Here is a 15,454-nt window from a genome sequence, read left to right as displayed (position 1 = left end):
GATTCTGGATTTTCTGTAACCTGGTACAACCAAGATGGTGTTTTTGAACGCAGTCCATGTGAACGACCGAGTAGACCATGGTGTAAGAATACACCATGGAGTAGACCGTAGACCTGCGTAGACCCGGCGTGACATCGAGAATCATATGGTACTGTTTATCTAATTTTTTTTTCATATCATATTCTACTACATGTACGCGGTACGATGGCATACAAAAATCTTTGCACGAATATCATTAAAGAAAGTCAGATACTGGATAAATGTTTAAAAGCCGTTATAACTAAACGCGGTTATTCGGCAAACATACATTCAGAGGATGCTGAGAAATCGACACACTTTGGTTTTCAAACGGTTAAGGAGAGTGAGAAAGCAAGAGAAGGTAAAGATTCTATTAATTTTATGTGTGTCGAATATCTATCTGTTTTTATTATATGATTAGTAACTACAATAGTAGATTAGATAATGTAACAACATTTATAGCTTCATGAGATTAATTTTGCATAGAATATCTTAAATCGACAGCGTTATTCAAGAATATTTTTTTACAGTATATACCGTGTTTGAAAATGTCGCTAATTCGTATGACTTGATGAATGACACATTAAGTCTGGGTATCCATCGCATCTGGAAAGATATCTTTATACAAGAATTAGGACCTACTCATGGTACCCATCTTTTGGATTCTGCCGGTGGTACGGGCGACATTACATTTCGGTATATTAATTTTCTAAAGAATACACCAAATCCACAAAATGTACGTAGCCACGTAACTGTGTGTGATATAAATCAACATATGCTGGACGTTGGGAAAAATCGGGCAAATAAGCTAGGTATATCGCAGGACAGTAATTATGATATTACATGGAAGCAAGAAGATGCGGAGAAGCTTACCTTTCCAGATGATTCTTTCTCCGCTTATACCATAGCGTTTGGAGTAAGGAATGTGACTCGCATTGACAAGGTGCTTATAATATATTTGGTTCATTCCTAATAAATTATTTATAATTATATAGCATAATTTAAAGTATAATTTACATTATGCAGAATTTATTTATATTTAAAGAATATACATTTTGTGTTAAAAATTAAACATTAACTTACTAAAAGTTAAATTGATATTAAATGTCTATATTAATTTTCATGTCATAGGTATTGTCCGAGGCATACAGAGTGTTACAACCAGGAGGAAGATTTTTATGTCTAGAATTTAGCCATATCGACAATAAACCTATACAATGGTATATATACTTTAAAATAATAGAAAATAAAAAATATATGCATTCGACAAATCAATAATAAATCATTCGATATCTGTTTCAGGTTATACGATCAATATTCCTTTCAATTAATACCTGTAATGGGAGAACTGATTGCAGGACAATGGAAAGCTTATCAATATCTTGTAGAAAGCATAAGAAGGTTTCCAAAACAAGAGGATTTTAAGGTAAAGAATATATTCTTATTTATATCTATTATTTCTTATACATAGGCAGCAATGATGAGTTATAATGTTGAGAGATTTTTAAAAACTTTCCTTAGTATTATTTTTTAATTATTCTATCTCTCAACAAGTTCTTTTTTATTATACAACACTAAAAATTCGCTAATGTATTTAATATAAGTTTTTATTTATCATGTTTTTTGTTATATTTTCAGAATATGATCGAATTTGCAGGCTTCAGAAATGTGACTTATCAAAATCTTACATTTGGTATGGTTGCTATTCATTCAGGATTTAAACTGTAGATATCTCGTTAGAACAAGAAATTAATTTCTAAGTATAAATCAAATTTATAGTAAAAATTTATATATTCTCCGTAGTGTTTTCTTATTTTTGTTTATTATTTCTCATTAATTAGCATCATCCATTTCTTTCAGAAAAATTATTGTTTCTCGATCACGTTAATTACTGTATAATATTGTAAATAAAATTATGTAAATATATATTTTATAATTTCAGTATTTTGATTGCAGTATTACGTATACGATATATGTCATCAGTTTATTTTTAGCATCAGTCATTTTCTCGGGTCGGTTAACCGCGCGTGAAATTTCTCTATTTACGAGGTATCGCAGAAATACCGGTTAGGAACCCATTTTGCTATGCTATTCTTGCTATTGTACATTTCGGCCACCTGTCCGAGTGTGAAATTTGCTTGCTTACTGCGTAATCGCTCTACGTCTGCAATCCACCGTATTGCGTAAGAATCGTGCGACTGTTGGGTGCCTCAAACATAAAGTGATGCGACCGGCGGTACCTATCGCGATTTACGCTACTACGCATTTCTTAGCAGATCGCTTCCGCAGATCGCTCTTTCGTAATTTCATGGACCTGAGGATACGAGGAGATAAAAGCGAAAATTCTGAGACAGTTCAAATGTGCAATACAACTACTTTTTCAAGATTGCTTGTTATTTTAACTTAATTTTAATTTGGTTTAGTTTATTTTCTAATTTTTTCTAATTCTGAAAACTAGAAAAAGATAAAAAGTAAACTGCAATGGCACAAGCAAATTTTAATTGTTTATTAAAAAAAGTTCAATTTTTCAATGTTTTTATTAGTTATGTTTTCTTGCATCTGAATCAAGAATAGATAAAAATATTATTTGTTTCATGAATATTTAAACCAAATGATATTAATTAACTGACTTAATTACAAGTTATTAATGTTGAGTAAATAACTATTTTTTTATAACTGAGCCGTAGTGTGTATATATATATATATACTTTTTTTAATAAACAATTAAGATTTGCTTGTGCCATCGCAGTTTACTTTTTATCTTTTTCTAGTTTTCAGAATTAGAAAAAATTAGAAAATAAACTAAACCAAATTAAAATTAAGTTGAAATAACAAGCAATCTTGAAAAAGTATATAAAAATCCAATATATATATATATACATGTATATATATATATATATATATATATATATATATATATATATATATATTGAATTTTTGATTGAATAAAGAATACACTAGAGCTTTCTTCGAGAAAAGATTATATATAATTTTGAATTTTACATAGTCCATTACCACCATAATGTTCAGTAGCTGAAAAACATAAAATAGAATTAATACTGATGAAAGTGAAATACATAAAAATTTTTTTAGACTTTTTTAGACACCATACATATATTCTTATTTGCATTCTGCTTATATTCCACCTAATTCATCTTCTATCCTACAATCTGTGTTTTTTTTATTCCCTTCACCACATTTTTATTTCATGATTTATCTACTTTACGCTCTGATTATCTTGTTTTTATTACGGAAAGGTAACAGCTTTGTTGACGCGTTATTTCTACATCTTTTCCATTCGAGCTCTTTATAATTGTCATAAACCTCTCTTGCATGCAATATTATCAGGGTTGGGTAAGTTAATATATTTTTTAAACTAAGTTAAGTTAAAGATAATAGCTTATAAAATTAATTCATTAAACAAAGAACTAACTTAATTAAAAATTGCGTTAAAATTAAATTAAATTAAAAGTTAATTTTAAAAAGCATTATTTATATTAAATAAAAATGTCGTAATTTTTAAATATTACGTTATTTTAAATTATAAAGCGATTGCAATTTGGACCATCAAATTTTACTTTAATTTTATTTATAAATCAAATATTTTATTTTTTTATATTTCTGTATTATTATTAATTATCTTTATATGAAATAATACTGAAATATTATTTTTTATATAAGTTCCCACGTTTGTAAATAAAGAGAATTTGGATAAAACAGAACAACAGAGATCGCTTTAAAATATTTTAAAAATGGGTCGTGACTATTTTTTTTCCGCCTAACAGTCAGTAAATAATCGTAAAAAGCATTTAAAGTAAAATCTATTTAAGCAGGAAAACACACAGATAGCAATTGAAAGGAGTGAAAAATATGCTTTTATGTATAAAATTCAAAGAAACTTTACTTGCGGTCCATTTTTACAAATTTGATAAAAACGAGACGAGTCACATTTTCACAATAAAACACATAATAATGAAATGACATGCACGACAAAATGTCATCGTCAATCTGTCATTCCACGCCTATTAGTTTTAATTTGTTCGCGACGGTACGTCGCTACCGTCAAAGGAGTTCTCGGTTGAGCTTTAATGTGATATATTACATGTGGCGATGTGGCAGAAGTTGCGAGTTTGCTCTCCAAAGATCCGGGTTTCAAATCCACCCAGAACAGTATAACTCAGTTTTTAATCAATTTTAGAAGCAACCTTTCGGAAGGCAAAGGCAAAAACCACCGAGAGTAACTCTGCTCAGGAAAATCTCTTCTAATAAGTTCAGAAGAGATCGCCTACGCGCTGACAAGCGTATGGCAAGCGAATTAATGTTTTAGAAAATTCTTTATTTGCTGAAGTCGAAGATTGTCTTCAGATACTGATGCATAAAATAAAAGTAATCACGAATAAATATAATACAATGAGATAAAGCGGCGCGAACGTTGAATACAAAAAAGTAGTCAAACTCAATACATTAAGGGCAGAGAAATTCGAAGTAACCAAACAATGGGAGCTGATACGTATGGTCGTCTAACTAACAATAAGAGTAGAGTTTTCGATCTTGAAAAAAAAAGTTGGAGGTTGGGATGAAGAAAAATGATCAGATGGAAAAAAAACACGATTTACAGAGAACAGCTTTAAGTAAACGTAAAAACGTTAAGATTGAAGAATCTACTCTTAGACGATCTTCACTTTCTTGCAATGTATCAGCAACGCATACATATCAGCTTCCCATTGGCAACTCTGAATTTTTCTGCCCTTAATGTATTGAGTTCGGTTGTTTTTGTATTCAACGCTCGCTTTACCTCCTTGTATGTATTCGCGATTACTTTTATTTTATCTATTAGTACGATCTTTGACTTCGACTACATATATGAAATAATAAAGATACATGGAAATGTATTTTTTCTTTTACCCAGTAAATTTTTTAAGCAAGGAAAAAAGTTAATAAGTTACAATTTACGTTTTAGAAGTAACTAGTTGAAGTAAAAAACTAACTCATTTAAAATTAACTAACAAAAGTAAAAATTTATAGTAACTCTTTAATTTTATTATTTAACTTATTGACTGTTCAATCCTGATTGCTATTATCGTTATTATTATTATCATTACGACACAAGAGCGTAGAGAACAGAAAACGGTAAGAAGGAAGTTTTAACGCGACGATTGAAGACGACCCAATGAGAGAAGGATTGTGCCGACGACGGCGAAGACGGCGACGACGACGACGACGAGACGGCGGATCGAAGGCCGTCCAGGCAAGGGGGGAAATTCATTCTACGTGGCGTAATATCTACATGCGTCATGCGGTGTGCTTTCTCTAGGAGGTGAAAATTCTTAACTTTCTTCGGCCATAGAAACATTCCTACCACCACCGCCGATGATGCTTGGCACCGCGCTCCCACAGCTTTTCAGTACTTCGCTAGTTTGTCTATTATTGACGCATCTTCTCTACGCACACACTTCCCGGTGTTACTGGCGCCAACGATTTCGCTTCGATCGACGTTCACAATACGTTATGTCACCCCGGCGGAAGATTCCTTTTTTTTTCCCTTTTCCTAGACCTGCAATTTTCTAACTTCATCAACGTGGGAGTTTGTGGCTGCATACGATTTCCTAACTTCGTCAGTACGACCTCACGCTTTTCGAGATTCACACACATTTCTTCAGCGCGTGAATTCGAAAGTATATCTTTACAAATTATTTACATATTGAATAAGAAGGCTTACTAAGCGTTATGTACTACGAAATATCATTACCAAGTATTACATAATTTTATACTTCCCCTCTCTCCCTCTCAAAAAAAAAGAAGTTATTCTTTATACCGGAAATTTAAGCTTAACGTAAACCTAAGGTCTAACTTGCTAGGTGATGAATTGGGAGAGATGTTTCTTACCGGAAGAAATCTCGCAGTGTCGGTCGTACCGAACGAAGATGCAGAATCGTGATGCAGCTTCTTGCGCACGTATCGATTTTCCTGACCCCGGTGACCACGTACCCCTTCCGCCTTAGATACTTCCTGGAAAGTATGTAACGCCCCGTCGCTTCTCGGCCTACGGTTTATATCCGTCTGTTAGCGAGAATCGCGCTGCAGCGCTATTATACAACACACCGTTTCTCATGATACTCCACGTACGGAGGTCCATCCAATTGATAAACATATTGCTCACAGACGGATTTATGAGCGAGCGAACTTTATGGCTTGCGTTAAACAAATTAACACGTACAGCCCGCCACGCAAAGCATTGAAGGCGTTCACTTTTATATTGATGTCTTAAAATAAATAAATAAACATTTTTTACTCGATGTGAAAGATACCCCTGACACGAAGTCTGTATTATTATTAATTACTGTGTGCAATTGTAAAGCCATTTTGAAATTCTAAAGTTGAGTTTAGAATTGATAGAATTTTATAAAGACGAGATTAACATGCATATAGAAATTGAAAATAATCTTCTCGATCAATTTTACCATAATCTGTAATATATTGTTTAAAAAAAATTAAAATACCTAAATTCCACAATATTTTTATGCCTATTTTTATAAATATTTCTACATGGCTACAAATGATAATTTTTTTTGCAAGATTTTATCATATATAATCATTTAATAAATAATCCCATCAAGAATTTCTTATGCACAATGAATGGCGTCGAATTTATCTTTGTACGTTTAAATATTTTATACGATATATATTTAACAGTATAACTATATTGAATAAAACTTATTGAGGAGCGAATGGATTAATTGTTACCTCGAGAAGATTATGATGTGGGCGTTGATAGGTATCGGGCACCAATTACTTCATCCATTAAAGGACGAATCGCGTCGGCCGTTCCAGATTACATCAGTAGACGTGAGAATTACGCGATGATTGCGCCGATTAATCGAGAGTAACGGGGACGAGCCACCGAGTCGCGATATCATGTTCCCAGAAGGTGGGATCGAGACGCTTCCGTTTCTCTAGGCTTACAACTGCAGTTTTAGAGAATGGGCAGTATCTCAGATAAAAAGAAACTTGTTGCACTTAACATTATCTAGACTTCACATTATCTGCGGATTTACAGATCAGCGTTTTAGACCTTCCGTATTTAAGAGAGCCGCAGTATCGCAGTTTGATGATGCAATATTCTATCTAATTACCACGTAAATCAACTTATAATAATTTTTGTAACAGCTTTCTCTCTTTCTCCTCATATCTTTTTTTAATGTAAAAATTTCGTAAGATATATAGAAAGAGAGAGAGAGAGAGAGAGAGAGAGAGAGAGAGAGAAACTCATCGTAAAATGGTATGTAGAGTTCTTTAATATAGTATAGCTATAAATAAGGAATCACGCTATTATAGACTCGGCGAAAGATGCGTGGCGTGCGTTACGCAATTAACCTGTGTTGATTCAACCAAAAATTCGCAAAGGTGATTCTACTTAATACTCATAAGATGAACGTTCGATAGCGTTCGGATACACGACGACAGTATTGGAAAGGAGAGAAAGTGTTAGATAAGGATAACTTGGCACTCGGGCAAGTCTGTGTGCGTAGCGCTTCTCCTCACGGCATTACAATTATAACACGATTATCCTCGCGGAAATATAATGCCGTCGGGCCGACAAATCGAACGAATCGATAAAGAAAACACGAAAGAGGAGACTTAAACGCTACCGTATGTATACATATTGTGCCAGTATCTGCGATCGCATCGCGCTTAATCCTACAGCTTACAACTTACAACGCTGAGCTATATTCTTTTTGCGCAATTTAAAATTATAATTTAATGTCCCAAGGATTTCTAAGCCTATTACAGTTTATCCAAGCTTTAATAAAAAAAATTGTTACTTTTTATTTATTTTATTGTAATAATTTTATACATATATATATATATATATATATATAAATGAGTAATAAATTTTTATACATTAATTTAATAATTTTTATTTTTAAATTATTTATTTCAAGAATTTAACATTTAAATGAATATGTACATGTGTGTGTGTGTGTGTGTGTGTGTGCGTGCGCGTGTATAAAAGTTCTTTTTAAATTTGAATAATTTATGCCGCATTTTTTACATATAAAGTACCCAGGCTTATTTAAATAAGACCAATTTAATTTATTTTATTTGATAGAAATTCTATTAAATAAGACTGTGACGTATAACATAATTAAAGTGGAGAAAAGATCAATTAACAGTTATAGCAGGATTTTGATGGGTCAATAATATCTTACATAATTTCATATAAATACATTTCCTACAATTCTTCAAACTGCGCGTCGTTGCTTTCTTGAGGCGTGGTTTTTAAATTGAACAAGAATAGTAATATCAGAATATTAAATCTGTCTAATAAAGTTTTAAAAATAGAATTTAAAAAACTCTAAGATTTGTTAAAAAAGTAAATTATTTTGGGTTTTACTCCATTTATATATATTTATTATTCTACGACAAATTAAGTGATAGAATTAAAATATTTTCAATTACAACCAATATGGATATAATCGAAGTTAACGGAATTCGCGCGGTGAAAGATGCGACAGATAAGGAGATGAAATAAAAGAGAGAGAGGACAGCGGACGAAGAACGGACGTCCTCGCGCAGCGAAGCTTTTACCGAGCAGTTAGCCGAGAGCAACAGCGAAGGGGCACGTAATTAAGCCACGTAAGGCCTGAGGTGAACGGGAAAATTGTATCTCGAGCTCGCGATTTAACCGGACGTCCCGCGATATGCCACAACGCGCTCGGAGGTAGAAAGGTCTTCCTTCCCGGGTCAGTGAATAAAAGAGGCCTGTTTTCTTGTTGACCTCGAGAAGCAATTAATTCACGCGCGAATCGCATATATCAAGTATTTCGTTTTGATACATAATATTATATATAAGCATAATATGTATAAAATTATATTTATATATAATAAATATTTGGTAAAAAATGCCGCTAAACACTTATGTGTATGCGTGTGTGTGTGTGTGTGTGTGTTGTATATGATAAGCAGACTTTCAAAATGCGTTTTGTTTAAAATTTATAATTTTCACGACAAAGACAAACGACAAACGACAAAGAAAATCACAAGAAAACTACACACTTTACAAAAAATAACAATCGATATGAGATGTAAAATTAAAAAAAAAATGATGCGATACCAAAAAACAATTCTCAAATTTTCCAAAAAATGAAATTTTGGACAAAATGTACTTTAAAAGTTTGCTCCTTATATAATATTCAATATGGCAAAAGTTCAAATGATGTTCAATTTGGCGCAGCTCGATTTATAAATTGCCCGGCGTTAGAAAATCATCTAACGGGGTGGAAACGCTGCTAAAAAGGCTACGCGTTCAACGTGTCGGAATATTTTGTCACGAATTCAATCGCTCGCGAAACATTATTTGCACGTAACTCGTTTACCGAGCGTCACGCGCCTTTCGAAGCCTGCAGCAGCGTTTCTCGCTACATTTCGCTATATAAACGGACCTGCTCGCGCGCGCCGCACCTTCATCCTCGACAACGCGAAGACGCGGCAGCCCGCGCGCGGTTTATCGCGGCCGAATCGAGCGTGTTCTTATTTCGCTTCGTCTAGCTTCCAACGAGATAATACCTCTTACGCTCGGTTTCTTACAGCTTCTCGCTCGATTACGTCTCGCAATAAATATTGCGCAACGTTAATTTATACCCCCTCGCATCGCCGCGCCGCGACGAAAGGGTGGAGGGGGAGAAAAGAAAATTCTCCCCATCGATTGTTCGGCGCGCTCAACTATCGGTCGAGGAAACTATCGGTTCCTACCGATATGGTTCGTTATGTACGGTATTTATATTCGAGGCAGATCCGTTACGCAAAGTCCGTCGGCTCCTCCGTGCGCGCGCGGGACGCGCTATTCGCCACGATCTCGGGGAATCTCTCCGCGGATTTCACTGCCTCGTAGGTGTACATACGCGACTTATGTACGCGGTTTAACGTTTTGCCTCGAGGGAGCGTAAAATTTACGAGGACGTATCCTATCATTATCATTATACTCTAAGATACTTACGCATAATAGCCAGCAGTGGAGTTGCGTTACGTGCACACAGACGTGTGTTGCACAACGGTCGCGGAAAAGGAGGCACTATTCACGGTATTCCACATTCGCGACGAGCGTGACGTCTAATCTGCTCGTAATGTACATGACGCAAATTACGTTACGTTTATATTATGCGCCACACGGCGGCTTTACAGGGAGAGGGATGCGACAGCAACCCGCTGACCAATATTTTTGTTTTTCGCGCAAATATAAATGATACGAATTTCTTACACGTGAATTCTTCTCCATCGCATCGCGAGAATTGGGAGCAGGGGAACGCAGAAAAGTAAAAGTTCGTACGTTCGCGTCGCTTTAAAGAATGTTTTGGCTATATATAATACCAGGCGAAAAGTATCAAAATTTAAAAACTGCAGACGCTTTTTAGGTTTATCCTTTTTTTTCCCTAATTTTAATAAAATTTTGATCGTGAAACCAACTGCAAAGGGCAAATCGATGAGTAATTTGATTTATAGTGACTATATTTTCGTTGCAATTTTTTTGCATGAATATTTATTAGCCTTTTCGTTACTTGTAATAATGCGTTAGACAAGCGGATTATATGTTTTAGTAAACGATAGCTGAAGAAGGCTTAGTAAGTCGAAACGTTCTGTCGCCCATTAATACCATTGTTAAAATAAGGATATTCATTATTACACCTAAACTTTTACTCCTTACTCGGCCTGTATTATCTGAAAAGTTGTTTTACATACGAGCCGGACACTCTTATTATTATTTATCAATTTTATTAGTATATGCAAAAAATCTTATTCAATTCGTAACACTACTTCTTTATCAAATTCGCAAATAAGTACATACTACAAAACGCAACATAAAATTTTTTATCCAATAATAGAATTGTGCTCTGATTTTGCACATATACTCAAATGTAATAATAGAATAATTTATGAAATTTTTATATTTTTAGTAATGCTTTGAGATATGATAGATACAAAATTCACTCTCAAGAGCGTCCTTTAATTAATACATAAGTTAGTTGCATTTGGCAAAGTTGTAGTATATGAACTCAACGAAAGAAAAGGAGTTTATTTCATTATTTATTCATTACCTTTATAACAAATTCAACTCACCGGTCCTCATTAAATTCATTGTACACTTATCTAATTTGAATGCAGAACCGTGCTAACCAAGTATCTACTAGATAGAGGTACAGGTCCAGGACGAAAAAAGACCAAAAAGGAACTGAAACTAAAAATTACCAAAAATAATGTTTTCAAATTTTTAATTTTGTCTTCTAAAAATATAATGTTTTTACGTTTAAAGTTTTAACACTAATACAAAATATTGAAATTGCAATTTTGTTTGATATTTTATAGACACTTCATGACTTTCATTGAACTATATCTGAATGTCAGTGTCGCTTTCCGAATATTTCTCACTCTTTCCGTTTTTACTTCATGTATGAGAGAACTTTTAACAATTAAAATTAATTAAGACGTACTTAAGATCGACTATCGGACAATAAGAACCAGCATACAATCTTTTTATAATTTTTAGTGAATACAATATCATTGAAAATATTAATTATGATAATATAAAAAAAGCATTTGCTGAAATAAAAATTAGAAAAATGCAATTAAAATAATTTTTATTTATACATGTATGTGCATTAATACATTGAATAATATTTAAAAATATTTATGAATATATAAATTATTTGTGAAAAATTTAAACAATCATATTGTATTTGTTTTATTATTTCTCCTGTCAAAAAAATTAAAAGCCAAAAGTTTCGCTCCGGGTACATGAAAAGCTAGTTACAGCTCTGCCCGAGTAAAAGTGAAATGCAGATGTTTCGAATAATAACATATATTTTACGGTACGATAAAATATGCTAAAAATTTTACGATTCAATTAGTTTATATATTTACATAAATATACATTTTTACATTAATTTATGTACGACAGCTTTAATGTGGACTCGTATACGCACTAACGCGTCCAATCAAATTTGCTATTTGTTTTCTTAGCATCTTAAAATAACATGACTGGAACGAGTCTCTACTAGAAAAACATTGCATCTGCAATAAAGGTAATACAAGTCAAATTTTTTTTACTTTGTGTGTGTTTTATGCGCGTATTTTTGTTCTAAATACATCAATCTTCAATTGGAAAAAGCTTATATAAGTTGAATTAAAATAAAAAAAAGCGAGAAAAATAAAAACGGACAATGGCATATCAAAAGAGATAGATTTTAATAATAATATAATAAAATTAATATCCATTACTTCTAATTTAAATTAATATCCAAATTACTTCTAGAGAACTTGAAATAATCAATTTGTAATTAGCTTTAAATTATTTAACTTGTGTTTAATACTGCCATAAATAATTAATTTCAAAATAATTTTTAATTTTTATACTAATTAATTTTCTTTTCTGTCTCTCTCTCTCTCTCTCTCTCTCTCTCTCTCTCTCTCTCTGTTTCTCCTGAACAATGACAAGTTCTATAAACATTTTGCGTCGACTATGATTCTTCGCTTTAAGGGGGATCGTGGTACACAGCAAGCTGTGTCGCTGGCGCGACTCTCTCTCGCGTGCTCTCGTCCTCGGCCTCAATGGCCGCTGCCGATCGGAGGATCCCGAGCAATCGATAAGGATCTAGATCCGTTGAATCCACTCAGGCAGTGAAAAGGAGGAGAACGTGACAAAGGAAGATTCCCGCCACCGCTTCCTTCGTCGGGAAAGTTTAATTCCTCCTCGACCGGGAAACGAAGAAGAAAACAAGAAGCCGCAGATCCGTACATATACGCCGAATCGAATATTCGGGTCAAATGGATTTCGAGGTCCCTTTCTTTCTCTTTTTCTCTCTCTCTTCCTCTTTCTCTCGCGAGGCAAAAGATTTTTTGCGGGCAAGGAAGACTTTCAGTTTCGCAATGAAGGCCGGCCTTAATCTTACGATTTGTCACCAATCACACACTCTAGATACTCCGTCGAAATATTAACAAGACGAAAGAAATATTTGCTTTTACTGTCATCTATCATTTTGATTATGTATGAATACGAGGGATCCTTCGGGAGAAATTCGTGTAGCGAATGTGCTTTTTACGACCGAAATCTCTCTCTTGCTTGGTCATTATTTTCAGTTGACGTTTGTCTTTTGCTCTCCCTCCTCTCTCCCTCTGTCTCTTTCATTTCTGTAATTATATTATTTAATTATATAAGTCTGCAAATTGCACCTATATAATTAATTTTAATGATTATTGAGTATCGAGTTTATAAAGTAAATAAAAGCATGAAAATTCCGCAAAGTGCGAAATTAAACTTTCACAAATTTTTATTCTATGTTCACTTGACTTATATAGCTGCTCAAATTAAGAACCGATTGATGCAGCGTTTACGTGTCGAGGTCGCAGGAAGAAGAGCGGGAGCTGTTTGTGTCAGTTTCGTTATTATGTCATTCTTGAATCGAAACCGTAGCCTTTCTTCGTCTACATATCTATAACGTTTTAACCATGGGGGAGAGATCTCTCATGCCTTGAGAGTGGACACCGTCACTTAGCAAGGCTAAGACTTTTCGTCGACCGACGGTGCGACCGAATTGGGGAACATTGGGGAACTCGTTCTGCTCGTGATCCACTTTTCTGTGTCACGACAAAAGCTTCGCGCATATATCGCAGAACGAGTTGGCGCGTGCTCGTAGAATCATGTCCTGCGTTTTCTATAGTAATTTTCTATGTTAAACGATGATGTATCGGTGAAAAAACAAGTTTTGGTTCATCGATCTCTCCTTCCCCCCTTTTCCCTCTCTCTCTCACACACACACACACACACACACACACACACACACACACACGCACGCACGCACGCACGCACGCACGCACGCACGCACACACGTGCACACACACGCACACTCTCTCGCTCTTTTTTTTTCCTCTGTTCTTTTCCCTTTCGTCGTTATGTATGCATTTTCGAGGAAGTTGCAATCGAAATTTTTAAATTATTTTCACTTCCTGCCCGTTTCTCGACGGATCGCGGAAGCAGCCAATTCCATTGTTTCAACCACCAGTGGCGGAAAGCATTCGGTTACCGCGAATTAAGTACTTAGTCAATCGCAAAACGTCCGCGTCTCAGTTTAAAAAAAACGAGATAAACGTTTATGCAGATTTCTACGCGTCTAACAGAAGTCTCGTTCGAAATTTGATAGATTCACGTTGATTCAATATTCAATCGTAATAAATTCGTGAAAAAAAAATCCAATTTATTAATTGTAAAAAAAATCGTAATAAATAAATAAAATTAAGAAAAACGCATTTAAACTCATTCTTGTAAATTTTTTTTATAATAATAAATTTTCACAAATTTTCAGGAAAAAAAATTATCTTCACCGATATACACAATTGTTTTTCAGTCATTTATAAAACAGCATTGGGCCTTGAGATTTGCACACTTCTCGATATGTACGAATTAGAATTGCGTAAATCTTTCAAGTAGCACAATACAACGTAATACAACGTAATCGAACAAAATTTGTCCAATCGAGCCTTTCATGGGTTCCACAAGCGCAGCTGTCGGACGCTCATCGTGACGCGCCAGTTACGCTTTCTACAAGACGCCGAAAATCGCTCGTTCCTTAAACGTACGCAATACGCACGATAATGAGTTTAATGCGCACAAGTGCAAAACTCAATTTTAATTTTTTCCCACGGGCTTGAATAAGCTGGCGTGCAATATCAGTTATCATCATCGCTCTACAAATCCGTGTCTCGAGGCGTATACAAAGTAGAAACTCTCGCGATTCAGCCCTCGACTCTCACTCATTTTCCGAAACGCGTGGCTGCATTTAAACGTGATTTAACTACCCCAAGCACGATCCATATTATTCGCGTTTTTTTTGTGTCATTATACCGCGTGTACTTATCATCATCTCCCAGATAATAAAAACGACACAGAAATTCTTTTCACATTTCCAAATTATAAAGTAACATTTTTTTCATTCCATTTCTATTCTAATACTTAAAAAAAAAATCTTTTAATTATCAATTCTCAATGATTTTTAAATACAAAAGAAATTCTTTTTATATTGTATGAGAATCCGCAATGAAAGTGATTCTTCTTTAGTTTGTTTCGAACAGATTACGCTAATTTTTAAAAAATTTAGAAAGCTGTACTCTTTTTGATTTTATAATGATCATCTCTACTATTTAAGCCAATGTACGTGCAGGAGATACGAAAAAATTTTTGGACAATTCCATTTTAAGTGTTTCCAAATTAGCTAACGACAATTAGTCGATTTTACCTGACCGTGAGAAAATTTGGAATTAAAGAAAGCGGCGTTTTCGTAGGCGGACATCGACTTATATAGGAAGTTGCAGCCTGCTGCAGGAAGTGAACTGAAACTTTTATGGCAAACCGCAGGATAATTTACGGATGGTATAATGTCTGCATTTA

General features: G+C 34.1%; 1 protein-coding gene across 1 annotated transcript; it reads left to right on the top strand.

The window, feature by feature from the left end:
• Positions 1-34: 34 nt before the first annotated feature.
• Positions 35-1,944, top strand: LOC105207934 (2-methoxy-6-polyprenyl-1,4-benzoquinol methylase, mitochondrial). The gene is made up of 5 exons (XM_011177621.3): positions 35-379; positions 549-961; positions 1,150-1,238; positions 1,321-1,444; positions 1,657-1,944. Exons 1-5 carry the CDS (start codon positions 205-207, stop codon positions 1,744-1,746), a joined length of 891 nt encoding a protein of 296 aa, XP_011175923.1. The 5' UTR covers positions 35-204; the 3' UTR covers positions 1,747-1,944.
• Positions 1,945-15,454: the final 13,510 nt, after the last annotated feature.

This window comes from Solenopsis invicta, chromosome 8 (assembly GCF_016802725.1).
Source record: "Solenopsis invicta isolate M01_SB chromosome 8, UNIL_Sinv_3.0, whole genome shotgun sequence".
Taxonomy (NCBI): domain Eukaryota; kingdom Metazoa; phylum Arthropoda; class Insecta; order Hymenoptera; family Formicidae; genus Solenopsis; species Solenopsis invicta.
Note: the sequence above shows the minus strand (reverse complement) of the source record. Positions and strands in the feature narration are given on the sequence as shown.

Coding starts and splice junctions, on each gene's coding strand:
- LOC105207934 (XM_011177621.3), top strand. CDS start 205: ATGGCATACAAAAATCTTTGCACGAATATCATTAAAGAAAGTCAGATA. Junction 380..548: donor GAGTGAGAAAGCAAGAGAAG/GTAAAGATTCTA, acceptor ATTTTTTTACAG/TATATACCGTGTTTGAAAAT. Junction 962..1,149: donor ATGTGACTCGCATTGACAAG/GTGCTTATAATA, acceptor TTCATGTCATAG/GTATTGTCCGAGGCATACAG.